This window comes from Leptosomus discolor, chromosome 6, assembly GCF_034619465.1.
Source record: "Leptosomus discolor isolate bLepDis1 chromosome 6, bLepDis1.hap2, whole genome shotgun sequence".
Lineage (NCBI taxonomy): Eukaryota > Metazoa > Chordata > Aves > Leptosomiformes > Leptosomidae > Leptosomus > Leptosomus discolor.
The window spans coordinates 51,990,245-52,003,924 of record NC_141396.1 but is presented as its reverse complement, the minus strand read 5'-3'; the positions used below and the strand labels follow the sequence as shown (position 1 = coordinate 52,003,924).

Below are 13,680 nucleotides of genomic sequence, written 5' to 3'. Positions count from 1 at the left end.
GTTAAGGATCCAAAAAGGAATTATGTTAAGTCTTTATGTCATCATAAACATGTATCAAGAGCATTCACTGTGGTATCACTTAGGTTTTTAATGAAGATTTGAAAGAAAGGCCTTTTCATTAATAAGATGGTTGAATGTACTTGTCTGTGTGTATATATGTTATGTTACGGAATATGTGATTACATTCAGAGGGAGTATTTTGATGTCTCATTGCCATGGTTTTGGATGGTTGAAATCAGATAGCAGATTCAGTTATATGAACAGCATATTGTAGATGTGAACAACATGCAGACAGGAGTTTAAATAAGGATCCTTTTCAGATTAGTTAAGTATTGCAAATGCACTTAGTTTAACAGGGCATACAGGTGCTTTCAGAAAATCAGATAATGGATCTTAGATGTTTGCCTTTAGACCCATCAAATTATAAACGCTGTCCATTAGATGACATTCTTTGTGAACTGTGGAGAGTCCAAACCTCACTCCTCAGATCCAGTCATTCTGGGCATGCGGTACAGTGGGCAGTCAGACATGATAGCCCTTGCTTCTATTTACCCATTGGTTCCTGTGTGCATTTAAAAAAAAAATCTCTGAAGCTACGTTTTAGTCTTAGTCCACTCGTAGCCCATTAGGGCTTTCAAAGTTTCTGTCACTTTAGTAAAGGCTTTTGTGGTAACTTCAGCTCTCCGCACATGTGTGTTCATGTACTTGCATTCATGCTTTCTAGCTGATGCACTTTGGAGTCTTGTATAAACCTAAATTGAGCGGCAACTTAATTCTAGCTCCACCTGTTTGGTAATTTAACCATTCCCTGTACTGTAAAATCCTTTAGTCTGTTATATTTACAGTGAACTGAAAAAAGTGAAACTGTTTTCAAATAAAGAGAAGCAATTCTGATTTCATGTCTTATCTGTGATAACTGTTTTCCTCACATATGACATAATGTAGCTGCAAGCTTTCTAACATTGTTAAAGTGGAGCCCATGAAATGAGGAGATTGTCTTTAAAATCTTAGTTTAAATTTTTTTGTTCCTTATGGAGAAATTGAGACGGTAACTTCTCAGTTTCCCTCTGGTTCTCTGTAAGCTGCTTATAACCACAGTGGAGAGAATTCACAAATAAATCTTGTGATTTTCAGGTAATCACTTGCTTCCATAAGCTGAGCTTTCAATAAAATACCAAATGTCAGAAGACTCTCAATAAAGTCAAGAAAGTTAGAAATGTTGACATATGCAATAACTGAAACACTGCTCTGTATGTGTTGCCCTTATTTAATATACTAGGAAATCTCCATGGGGGTTGTTGGTTTGGACATACATATGTACAGCTTACTCATCTCTCAAATAATTTCCCACAAGGCTGACACACGATTCTGTTTTCTCAACTTGTTGCTTCATCATACCATTCCTAAAGCATTTTTCATTAGAAATACTGTTTTACTGAGGTTTTTACGGAGTACATCTATTCTGAAGTAGACATCAGCATTAATTCTCATAAATAAGTGCTCCGTTACTCATAGTCTATGCTTTCATATTCTGATTCTTTTGCACAATAATCTTCTTGTAATGGGAAATTCACCAGATTGTTCTGTTAAATTCAGAGCAGAGACTGATGCTATGTCTGTATTGTTATTGAAAATGAAGTTTCTAAAAGTTGTACACCTGTTTCAAATTCTTTGTTTCTGGCTACTTCCAGGTATTTGACTATATAGTAAGACCAAGCAGAAATTTACATCATAAATGACAACTTTCTAGTTTCTAAAACTTGTCTTCAATGTACAGAGCTTCTGAAAAACCTTTTATCTTGCAGATATTTGTGAGCTATTATGATATGCTCACAAATGATATCTTTCTGCTGCAGAAATTACAATGGCAACAACGAAGAGATGTTAGTTTTGGTGATGGTACGGATAAAAAGGCAAAAAGTGCTTTAACAGAAGCAAGAGACAAGCTGTGTCAGTCCCATGCTCAGACAAGTGGTTATGCTCCCTAACCTCCGAGTGATTAGACTTATGTGTTTTGAATAGAACTGGTAATTTTAAGGAGATAAGGTAATGCTCCATTCCCTTCTTAGGTGAAACCTTATTATTAAAACAACAAGAAAAGCCCATACATTCTTTGACTTTTGTGGCACCCTATTTTGCAACTTGAAATAACAAAATCTGAAGAAAGTAGTAATGTGAAATGAAAAGTAGTATCTTTAGAAAAGTAAATTTTTTCGTAATACAAAGTTTGAATCCAGCCATTCTGCCAGATCTTGATGGGTAATGCTCTGTGTTCCCAGAAGGGCCATCCATTTTCACTTGCTTTTAGTATTGGCCTCAAAGTTTTAGTTTGTTACCTCATTAAGATGTTATCTAAAATCCTTCTCAGAGATAACAGGATTCCCCATTGTCCACAAGACACTTGCTAAATTTATCTACTTGATCATATCGAACCAGAAAATGTTTCCCTGTCTCTCAGAAAAGCAGGCGGCACATGTGTGGACCAATAGCAAAATAGGATGGCTTCACTAAGGGAGAGCATCACTTGAGCATACTGGTGAGGTTCTAAAGAGTTGCTGTGCTCACTCCTCCCTTGGATCCTCAGTGTGGTGTATAACTTAGCATTACCATGGCTAGGCTAACTTACAGTGTCTGAAGAGCTGTTCTGCCAGCTTAATTTAAATTTCAGTGTTACTATAAAACCATAACCCATTCTGGACTGATATTTTCCTGATACATCTCAGAAATGGTAGGTCAGAAGCAGAATCTGTAGCTCAAGCCACTGTTCTGGGTCAGAATTAACCTGATTATTATGAAAGAGCTACTTGAGCCACGTGTTGAAACAAATATAACTGCTTGTATACAACAACAATTTAAATGATAGCTCTTTTGTGGGTATTTTTCTGCTTTGTTTAAGACATTTTCGTTTTCGTTTTGTAGCCAAGCACCAAGACGTACTCACAGAGTGGCAGACACTCAGTATCGGTAGAGGTTCAAATGCAGCGTCAGCGGCAAGAAGAAAGAGAGAGTTTCCAACAAGCTCAGCGGCAGTACAGCTCATTACCCAGGTATGGTAACTGTCTGAAGTTATTCAGTGTATATAAGCCTGGAGCTAATTTCATTTGTGGAAGGAAAATCTTAGTGCAGACACTTTTGTTTGGCATTGATATAAGGTGGAATGTATTCAGTGTGGAAGAGGCATAAAATTTCGTAAGTGAGAGCATGTGGTAGCTGTTTATTTTAGGAGAATCACTTCAGAGCTGATTTCAGTGGGATATGATGACACTCAGCACCCAGCAGAATTGAGACATTAAAACAAAGCTATTCTTTGTGGGGCACCATCTAGTTTAATTATCTGCAATTACAAAAGTCTCCTGAGCGTGACACGGGTTGTCCCCTTTGGACAGGTCAGGTGATTTTTTTTCTGTTGCCTAGTTCCATACTGGGTAGAAGTTCTATCTTTGTAATGCTAATACCAAGGAAAAATTAAAAGGAAAAAAAACGCTCAAGACCTCAAACAAAAGAATATGGAACTGAGAAACTCAATCTGAAAATTCAGGGGCCTTCAAGTATCCAGTATATACATTTCTTCTAAGTCACTGGGTCATTAGCAGTAGCATGCTGAAAATTAATAGACTTGTTGTCTAAACAAATCTGTATTTTTAAAAAATCTTAGATTTTTTAAAATTAGCTGCTTGGGCAAAATAGAGTTTACTTGATATTTAACTTTAAAAATTACTAAAAGTTTACCCAACTTGTAAATTAACTATCATAGTTAAACATTATGCAAATAGTCTTTGTATTTTCAAATATCAGTGGCAGTGGTTGAATGGAGAATCCTTTACAGGGGAGATTGGTGTCAAATTCCCTTCCAACATGTGCCCTGTGTGGAAATGGTGTGGAAAAAATTTTCTGTGACAACATGTGTTTTACCAAGTGTATCATGATTCTTTTTGCTGGAAGCAAATAGAAGCTTCATAATCAAAGTTATCTAATCATGAACTCTTATCCTACCAACATCTTTGAAAATAAAACAGATCTCAGGTTTTCACATGTTTTAAGACCTTTCAGTGTAGAATTTTTCTGTTAAGTTTGGAAGGTGGGAAAGGAAAATGTAAAGTTACTGTGTTTTCCTAGATTGTTAGTTTGTCATTTTGAAAATGTTTATATTCCCTTTGCTTCTTATCTCTACCTTCCTTCTGAACTGACCACACCTATTAATGCCATCTTGTTTTTCCTGAGAAATTTTCTTTCAGTTTTACTAGCCCCAGCAATGCATAGATTGAGTGGAAGAGCACGGATGCTAGTGTTGCTTTTAAGTTGGGGGGTTTATTTTTAGTTTTAAAACTATGATTCTTAAAACTTGCTTCCCCTGTTCTGCTTAATCACTGGGTAGCATTTAAAAGCTGGAAGTCAGTGGCAATGCAGTTCCCGTGGCAGAAATTAATAACTGTAAGGAGAAAATTAATCTATGAGAAATTTGGAAAATAAAGCTTTGGCTCATAGAAATGCTTGCTTTGAAAAGAGTGAATGAGAACTTCACTCAATGTGGTTATCAACATGAGAAGTGACTACCAAGCTAGCAATGCATGTTACCGATTAATTAATGATAATTTAATGACTTTGTTTGAGCATTCTGGGGTTTTGAGCAGTGCCGAGAGCAGAGAGAATTTCAGGACCTTGGGCTAAAGTTGAGCACTGTAAATACCACGGTACTCCTGTAACAAGCTTGGACATCCAGTTCTCCAGCTTTACAGACTGTTCATAGTCTGTTCAAGAAATCTTACTGTCACTCTGAAACTTGGGTCCCAAGCTTAATGTTGCAACAGTGGCTTTGTAACGATTGAAGTTCGTGCACTGGCTTAATTCTTGAGCTTTGTTTCTTTTCATCTTGTATCGTCTCTAGGAGCCTTCTTTTTTTCCTTTTGTACATTCAAACCCTTAGTACTGAAGGCAAATAAACTCTTGAGTCAATTTTAAAGGATCTTCCCAGAAAGACAGGGAAAGTGAGCCAGCTAATTTTGAACAAGTACCAGAAAACAGTCAGTAAATTAAATCCGTTCGAGTCATCCTCTTGTCCCATGTGAAACTGTAAAAACAATGTTTAAGTCCAAGTTAATTTTCTAGTACTTAAAATTTATCTTGCTCTAGATCAGAAACCTGACAGTTTCGTAGCCTACAGAGGTTCATTCAATTTGCTCTTGTTCCAGGGAGTGATAAAACACGGCTCAGAAACATCGTTTGTTTGGCTAAGTTGGATAGGCGAATACTAAGAACAGCTATAAAAATTTGCATAAGAATTTACATTATGTTGTAATTTATGCTGTAATAATTTACATTCATCCTGAATAACAATTTTCATCCAGAGATCTCAAAATCTATTATGAAATAAGATGGATATGGTCGTTTTCAAATTATATGTGTGGAAGGAAGATTGCAAAAACATTAGGTGACTTTTTACTTTTACTCATGGTAGAAAAATTCTCCGGGTCTCCTGTCTCTGCACTGCGTATTCATTCGATGAGGCTACATTGAGTCATGTGTGTTGACATGAAAAACCAATGCATAAACAAACAACTAAATTATTTTCTTATTGATTCATGTCCCTATATATTTTGTTTTACTGCTTGATTCTCATAACATTAAGTTTAATCTCAAAGTGGGTGTCTCTTTTGCTGCAGCACAAAATTGGTTTATTTTATCATCACCAATCTTATTTTAAATTCAGAAAAGCATCTAGCAGCTTGATGGTAAATTAAAGCTATTTCAAAACCATAATCTGTCTTCAAAATAATGTGATGATTTATTGTGAAAAGAGATAAAAAATTGTAATTCCTGTATGCATTTGATTTATTATCTACCCCCTGGAGCCAAAAATGAGCAAAAAAGGTTATCTCTGCCTTTTGTTTAATGAAAGCTTTAGCAAACTGGGAAACAGGCCTGATAGCATGAAATTCCTTAGTTCTGGAAATGGGAGGAAGATGCTTTTATTTGTGTAACTACCTATCAGTAACAAGCTTTATCTTCTGATTTGTGCAGCGTTAGAGCAAGTGGTTTAGAGATCTGCCTGTTGCATTTTTGATCAAGTGTGAGTCTAGATTCAAATCTTTCGTGAGTGACTTTGCAAGTGCTGGCTCTTATCTGGTTTCTCGGGAAGCACAGGAAAGTGTATGGTCTTTCCTAGTCTGCTACTGAATCTTAGCACTTTTGTATTGAGAACATGGTGGTGGTTATAGCAATGGATGGGTTTTCATGGCATATTCCTCCTGGAGAGGCCTAGAAATATAGTTCAACTCTGTAGGAAATGTTCTCCCAACAAAAGAGGCAAGATGCCTCTTTGAGGCAGAAGAGAATATGACTTCCGGAGAATGCTATAGCTGGGGGAAACCTGATGGCATTGCAGAAGCACACTTCTCTCGAGGGATGTTGTCAATAACAGTAGAAGGAGAACCAGAACATATGCCTTAAAAGCCTCTTCCACTTTTCTTTCCAGGCAAAGCAGAAAAAATGCCAGTTCTGTATCTCAAGACTCCTGGGACCAGAGCTATTCCCCTGGAGAAGGGTTCCAGACTGCGAAGGAAAATCCCAGATATTCCAGCTACCAGGGATCAAGGAATGGCTATATGGGGGGACATGGCTTCAATGCCAGGGTAATGCTAGAAACACAAGAACTGCTCCGTCAAGAGCAGAGGCGAAAAGAGCAACAACTGAAAAAAAAAACTTCTTCTGAAGGGCCTAGCAACTATGACTCATATAAGAAAATTCAGGACCCTAATTATACCCCTCCTAAAGGTCCTTTCAGGCAAGATGTACCACCGTCACCATCTCAGGTAGCAAGGCTGAACAGATTGCAAACACCAGAAAAGGGAAGACCATTTTATTCTTGAGGTGAAGAAAATGGAGATCAACTTATCATGCAATAAGGAACATTTTCATATCAAGACTTATATTTTGAAAACTTTTTAAACTGATGGTACTAAGGAATATATCCGTTGTCTGTTTCAGTGCCTTTAAAAATACGAGCAAAGCGTTGGTGGGCCTTATGTCTTTGCTATTCTGTCTCAAGTGTTGAATTCATGGAAGGATGTTCCACCATTTGACAATCATAGCAGAAGCGAGCAACGTCGCCCCTGCGAACCGAGTCTCGTAGCCCAGTCCAGTAATTGTCAGTGGCTTATTACTAGGATTTGTTGTAATGTGTTTTACTTTGCAGTGACTTATTACACCAACATACAGCTTTGTGGCATAAAATTAATGAATTTGAGGTTGAAGGAATCATTGACATGTCCTTTTTTATTTCTCTTGGGTCAGGAGGAGAGTTACATATCACTCATGAGTGGATAAGGCTTAACTCTACTCTGGATCGCAGTCACAGTTCTAAGATGTTTTACGGTGGAGTCATTACCAGTCTTTGTTGATCAATATTTACATGTCTGTATGCTGAAAAACTGTCCTTCTCCTACTATGCACATATGCACTCTTTCTCTCTCTCTCTTCTCACTCTGAGCTTATTAAAAAAGCCTTTATCCTTACTCATGAGGAAAACAATACTAAGCTTTCAGTTATCCTGCGAATCCTGTTACAATTGCCTTATAATCTTAATATACAGTCCATTACAAATGAAATAACTGGAGAGAGACTATTTATACAGTCACAGCCAAGCCCTTGATAAGTATATTTTACTATTTTATTAAAATGGGAAATTATGAACAAACATACAGCTGAGTTCTGGTTTGCTTTACTTCTAAATGAATTTGGTCATAGGACACTTGTGTCTAGGAAGAGAACTAGGGAGCGTATCATCCCATGGTCATCTGCTACACAGTTGTCTTTGAACAAATCTTGGAGATAGCTTAAAGCAAGAGCAAAAGAAATCAAAGTTTTTCTTGAGATCAAAAAAACTGAAAAGAAAACAATTTCTTCTTTTTACAGTTTGTTAAGCTTTGTGGACAATTGCCTTGTGCTTCTGTATACTGTATTGTTGCATCGTGATGCTACATTAAAAATAAACCTTTAAGTATATGAATGAGAGATAAGTGGAGACAAACTGTTACACAGCATCCTGAAAACATGTCAGTATCCAAAAATAACTAAAGCAAAAAAGATTGCTCTGGCAGTGAGTAATATTTGAATGTGCGTATGGGATATGAGAATTTCTTCTGCAGCAGCTGTTTTTATGTTTGTTGGTCTGAACTTCATGTATTGTAAAAAATATAGCTGGGTTGCTGAAGTGCCTGCAAATCCTGATGTGAAAAGGCTTGAGCATGGATCTCAGCACATCATGTACAAAAAGGAAAGAGAGAAAGCAAGAAAGAAAATCATGTATTGCGTGATTTAAAAAACACCTGGCTTTTTTTACTGGCACATTTTATTTTTGCGCCAACTTGTTTCTAGAATATATGTGAAATATCAGCAGACATACTCTGTCTTTTATGCCTGTTTGTTAACAGTTTTTGTTGTTAATAATGTACTCCATGTTTAAAAGTTGTTATTAGTGTTAGCACAGTGACATTGGATGACAATAGCTCTTTTACGCAGAATTTACAAAACTGTGTAAAACGGCTTTCCGTGTACATATGAAGTTTAGAATAAAAAGCTGTTTCCATCCTTGTCTTGGTATTGCCTGTAGACCCCTATGAGAACTGCTGTAGACGTTGAGTTTAAAAAATATTTAACAGATGTTATTTTACCCTATTCCTAATGGTTTGCGTGTGTCTTTCTGTGAGCACTTATAAACATTGGCAAAAAAAAAAAAAAAAAAGAAAAAAAAAAAGAAAAGAAAAGATTTACAGCCCAGCTGAACACCTGAAGACTATCCTCAGAGGGAAAAAACACTCAGTTTCATGTCTTGCGTTATTTAGGCCATACCTGTGACATTTAAAAGGTACATTCTTAAGACTAACCTCTGTGGCAAAAATCTTTTGTGCTGTAGTATGGAGTCCTCTCCCCAAGGAAAGCACTGTCAGAAGGGCACTCGCTGTGCTCTGACCAAATCTGGGTACATGTGAGCAAGCCCCGTCTGCATCAAGTGTGTGTTTTGGGCTCTGATGGGAGCCCTTCACAGGAATGTTGACATGGTGAAAAATGGAGAAGGCAGATTTATGAATAAAGCAATATTTACAGTGCCAGTGATACTCTGTTTCCCCCATTAGTATTGGAGTCGTGTCTGGTTTTCTCCCTCTTCCCCTCATTCCTTCTTTTGTTGGATACTGCAGGAATGTCAATCATAATTCTGTATATGCATGACATCAAGCTGTTGCCATGGCAATAACAGTGTCAAATTATTCACAGTGACTTTAGTGGGGGATCTCAAGGGGAAGAGTAGCAGGAGCTGCAAGGTGGACAGGCAGCTTTTGGTGCCCAAATAAACTAAAGGCATGATTCTGCAAAAGACCTAAGTTCTAGTGGCTTGCAGTTGCAAGCAAGGAAATAATTGCATTTGCAGTTTTGCAGGCCTTGCTGTCTCATCCCCTGACTGCATTCCTGGATTGCATAGTTTGGTGTTTCTGGGGAATTATTTGGACAGGCAAATAATTGCAAGCACTAAAAAATACATCTACAGGAATGGAAAACAGGTTGAAGTCCTTTTCAAAATAAGGTCTTTGATAAACTGTTGTAGGAAAAAGGGCACATGTTTGGAAAAGTATGAAGTACGGTATGTATTACGTGTGAGGATGGCATATGTTAAAGTTTACCCTTCTATGAAACTCCTCTTCAAGGTGTTAACAATTTGCCATAATTAGATGTGTTCATGAAAGAAGGCAGATGTTCTCTTTGGGCCATGTCTGTGTTATGTTAGTAAAGAATAAGGTCTTTTTCTGGCTTCATCATCCTGTCTTCTTCCTGACATAGCGTAGACAGGATTTCTAATATTAACTCCCATGAGTTGCAAAGGGTGATAAGGAAGTGGGAGGGAGATATTTTAATAGAAAATGACCTTTAGTTCTGCATAGTGAATAGATTCAAAAGTTAATTGAGCTAACTACATTACTGCAGTAATTTGTTTGTGGACGCATTACCATTATGAGATTAACTCTGTAACATCAGTGTATTTAAGAATGGTCACAGGACAGACTGTAAGGGAGCTTACAACATCGAGGAGTGGGTGTAAAGCTTGCACATTTTTCTCTGTTGAAATCCTAAAAAAAACCATCTGTAAAGCCTGCTGGTTTTTTTATCAAAATAATTTGTTAATGCTATTGAAAGTCCATGGGAAAGTTTAATATTACTAATGCAGAAGACTGCTGCCTTTCTAAAAAAGCCTACTTCCCCTCTTCTTACATGGCCTTCTTGGAAACGAGTTCAGGCCTAGTGAGTTATTGCAAGGGCCAGATAGTTTAATGTATGTCTTTGAGAACTCTGCCATCAAAACCAGCAAAAAATGGCACAGAGCCCAGCTGAACATGGTCGGAAAGTACAATTGCATTTATTGCTGGCAAACAGCAGGAAGAACAACAAAACAAAATTTAAACCCATCATGACTGTAGATATATGGCCTGCTTTTCAAAGCTGTGCTGATGTTTCACTCATGTTTGCTCTGTTTATGAGTGTCTGTAACATTGCATTTATCTGTGCTGGGTATGTTGAGAAGGGAAGGGAAGAAACCTTGGCCAGACAAGGAAGAGATGTGCCAGATTAGCACTGTTGGCTAAACACAGGATATTCTTGAGTAATTCAAACCTTTGAACTTGAGATTTAAAGTGAATCTGGTCATTGCATGTCCTGGCCTGCAAGTCTATTTTCAAAATATTTCCTAATTCTGTTTGTTGTGCCTGACTGTTTCTACATCTTTCTCTCCTGAGTCCTCAGTCTAGTTCATAGGAGTTGTGAAGAATCTGTCAGGAATGCAAATGCAGAAAAAAAAAAAAAAAAAAAAATCTATTTTTTATGCTGCTGTTATGCCACCACACCCTGGAGTTCCAGGCTCAATTAAAAGTACAGCCGTAACTTGGCAGAGGAATATCGAGGGTCAGAAATCCAGGGTGGGGGACTGACTTTGTGCAAGTAGGGTTTGTGGTATGTGCATGTGTACAGGAGAGAGGGAGGGAGGCACAGATTGGATTCATTTGCCTTTAATTCATATCCAGCTTGAAACCCTCTTCAGAAAATCTTGTAGCATTTCTTGAGTTTTTTCCATCTGTGCAGAAACCAGCTGATGATTTGATGCACATGGTTATTGTTTCATGCCCTCTCATACATCTATTTTGTGTCATCATCACACACTCTCTTTTACATCTGCTGATTAATTCTGTTGCATTTATTTGTTTCTCTAAATGGCATATGCAATTCATTCATATCCTGGGCTACTTCTTGCCAGTGATTGATATTTCTCTCTTAGCTTTGCAAACTTATTTTAATTTTTTTTCTGTCCTTGGGAGTACTGTTATCTTTTGTAATTTACACTTTAATCACATATTAAAAATTGAGACTGGAAGCTTGAGTTGGGATTACACAAAAGCAGACTAAAGAATATGGCTTTGATTTCTATTTTGGGTGCAGTGCACACTTCCTAGGTACTTGTAGGGACTGTACAGAGTACTATCTGAATGAGATGAAGAAAAGATCAAGCCCAGGAGCTTTGGAGGGGGAAAAAGAGAAAGTTTTGAAAATATTTATGCCCGCTGCATGCTATCTATTGTCAAAAAAATAATAATTCCTTAGAAGTATCACTCACTGTCTGACAGGCTGATAGTTTCAGAGCTCAGACAGATATGACTTTGGTTTAAAGACAGCTGGATCGAAAAGGAAGCTGCTTGTGCCCTTCCAAAGGATGCCAGGACCCACTTCCCTTGCAAATTGGCTCCCAAAATACTGCTTTCAGCTGCACGTCTTACAGCAACCAAGGTCTGGAATGGCTTACGTTCACACATTGATCTGAAAAGTGCAGTGACATCTGTCAGAGAGGGAGGGATGACAGCCGCAAGTGATAATAGCTTCAGTTATCTGATTGTAATCTCTTGTTTGTTGGAGTAATCTTTGTCTTAGGAAAATGAGAGAAGTGAAGAGCGAGGAAGAGGAGTAAAATGTGAGCAAAAAGGTTCTCCCCTTCCACTATTGTCACCATTACAGCCACTGGAGTTAGTTGCCTTTTTTTCCCCATGTCCCAAAGGCATAAAAAGGGATAAACTAGCTTTCAGTAGCCTTGGTGCAAATCCCATGACCCTCCTAGAGATTTATGCTATTCTGTAGCCCGTAAGATGTGAATTAACAACCAACGAGTAAAACAGCTTTACTATCCCTCTGTTATTTCCTCTGTGGGTTTCCTTAGGCTGTGTTTAGATTGTCAGTCCTTGGGACTAGGGGCTGTGTTTAGTTTTTATTCTATATAGAACAGAATACTATTGTTGGCAGTAAGAGCTAGTAAATATTTGGGGTTTTTTCAATGTGAAAGGAGCTTTTTTTAAAATTAGTTTATACGGATCTTTGTAACAGGTGCATGACTGTCCCATTTTAGATATATTCCTAGTCCTAGCAATATTCTCATTTATAAGTAGAGAGCATGTTGCTGGAACCAGTAGTAGCTGGGGACTTGCTACATTTGGCAGTTGAAATGAGTTCCTCAGGTCTTTTCGTTTAACTAGGGGACGTCTTTAAAGCTTTTATAGAGGGAGGGCAAGAGAGATCTCTTCCTCATGGAAATAGGAAATACATTCCCATGCTTATTGTTTGAAGCTGAAGAACTGTCTAGAGGAATTTTAAGAGATTCCAAGGAGCTGCAGCCTTCTGCCAGGAGCCCAGAACAGTTATCACCTTCATGTTCAGCAAGCTGGAGAAGAGATTAGTTTTCACTGCTCCACCAATATAATTCTTATTCCCACTTAGAACTTGCTGAAGTCTGAGACCCCCTTCTGGGTACCCGTCACATTTTATATCTTCCTTAGGGGCAAGCACAAAGCTTCATAACACTTCAACTGTAGCCAGGCTATTAAAAGCCAGTAGGCTCTTAGGAACAGGAGTGTCTTTGCCTAAAACTTTGTGTCTAATGATGATGTATGTTTTGTTTCATTCTTCTAACTATCTGTTGGTTCCTGTCCATGACACAAGCCTTCCTCTGTTTTCTCAGCATATGATACGTTCAGGGACTGCTCTGTGGTCCAGCCCAAACTGCAAGAACTATTTTAATAAATAAGTGTTTATAAGTAATATTAATGATAATTTATTATTACCTGGTCAGTTGTTTTCTGGGCTATGGGCTACAAAGGAAGGCAAATTTATGCTAGAGGAACTACTTTTGCATTTGCAGGGGAAGTTTAAGAAGTCTTTTCTCACTTTAGGTTCTGAAACTCGCTGAAGGTTAATCTAATCCACTGCAGCATAACAGGGACTGGAAATGACAATGTCTTGTTTTAGTGCCTGGTTGATGATAGACAAAAGTCTATTTTATAATCTGGACTGAGATCATTGTAATTTTCCACATATTGTTGCTCACTTTAAGAACTGTGTGAAGTCTATTGCAAATAGAAGCCACTAAATTATGAAACCTGTTGCTAACCAAAAACTCAGTTAATACTGTAGTCAGCAAAGTAGAAATAATTTGTGTTTGAATATCCCCTTATTTGTTTAAAAAATAGTGCACAGAATTTTTTATGAATAGTAGTATACAGAATTTTACAATTGTTCATTCTTGTTTTTTAAAGTCAATTTGCATGAATAATTTTCTCATCTTTATGCAGAAATTTTCCACATTTTTGTTGACTGAAA

At 37.6% G+C, this 13,680-nt stretch overlaps 1 protein-coding gene across 8 annotated transcripts in view; it reads left to right on the top strand.

Moving 5' to 3' along the window:
* Positions 1 to 6,866, top strand: part of PARD3 (par-3 family cell polarity regulator) — a 453,974-nt gene extending 447,108 nt beyond the window's left edge. For all 8 annotated transcript variants that reach the window (XM_086466464.1, XM_086466465.1, XM_086466463.1 and 5 more), the window contains 2 exons: positions 2,920 to 3,047; positions 6,473 to 6,866. In XM_086466464.1, the coding sequence (XP_086322590.1) occupies positions 2,920 to 3,047; positions 6,473 to 6,866 (522 nt within the window). The remainder of the gene's footprint in view (positions 1 to 2,919; positions 3,048 to 6,472) is intronic.
* The last annotated feature ends 6,814 nt before the right edge of the window (positions 6,867 to 13,680 follow it).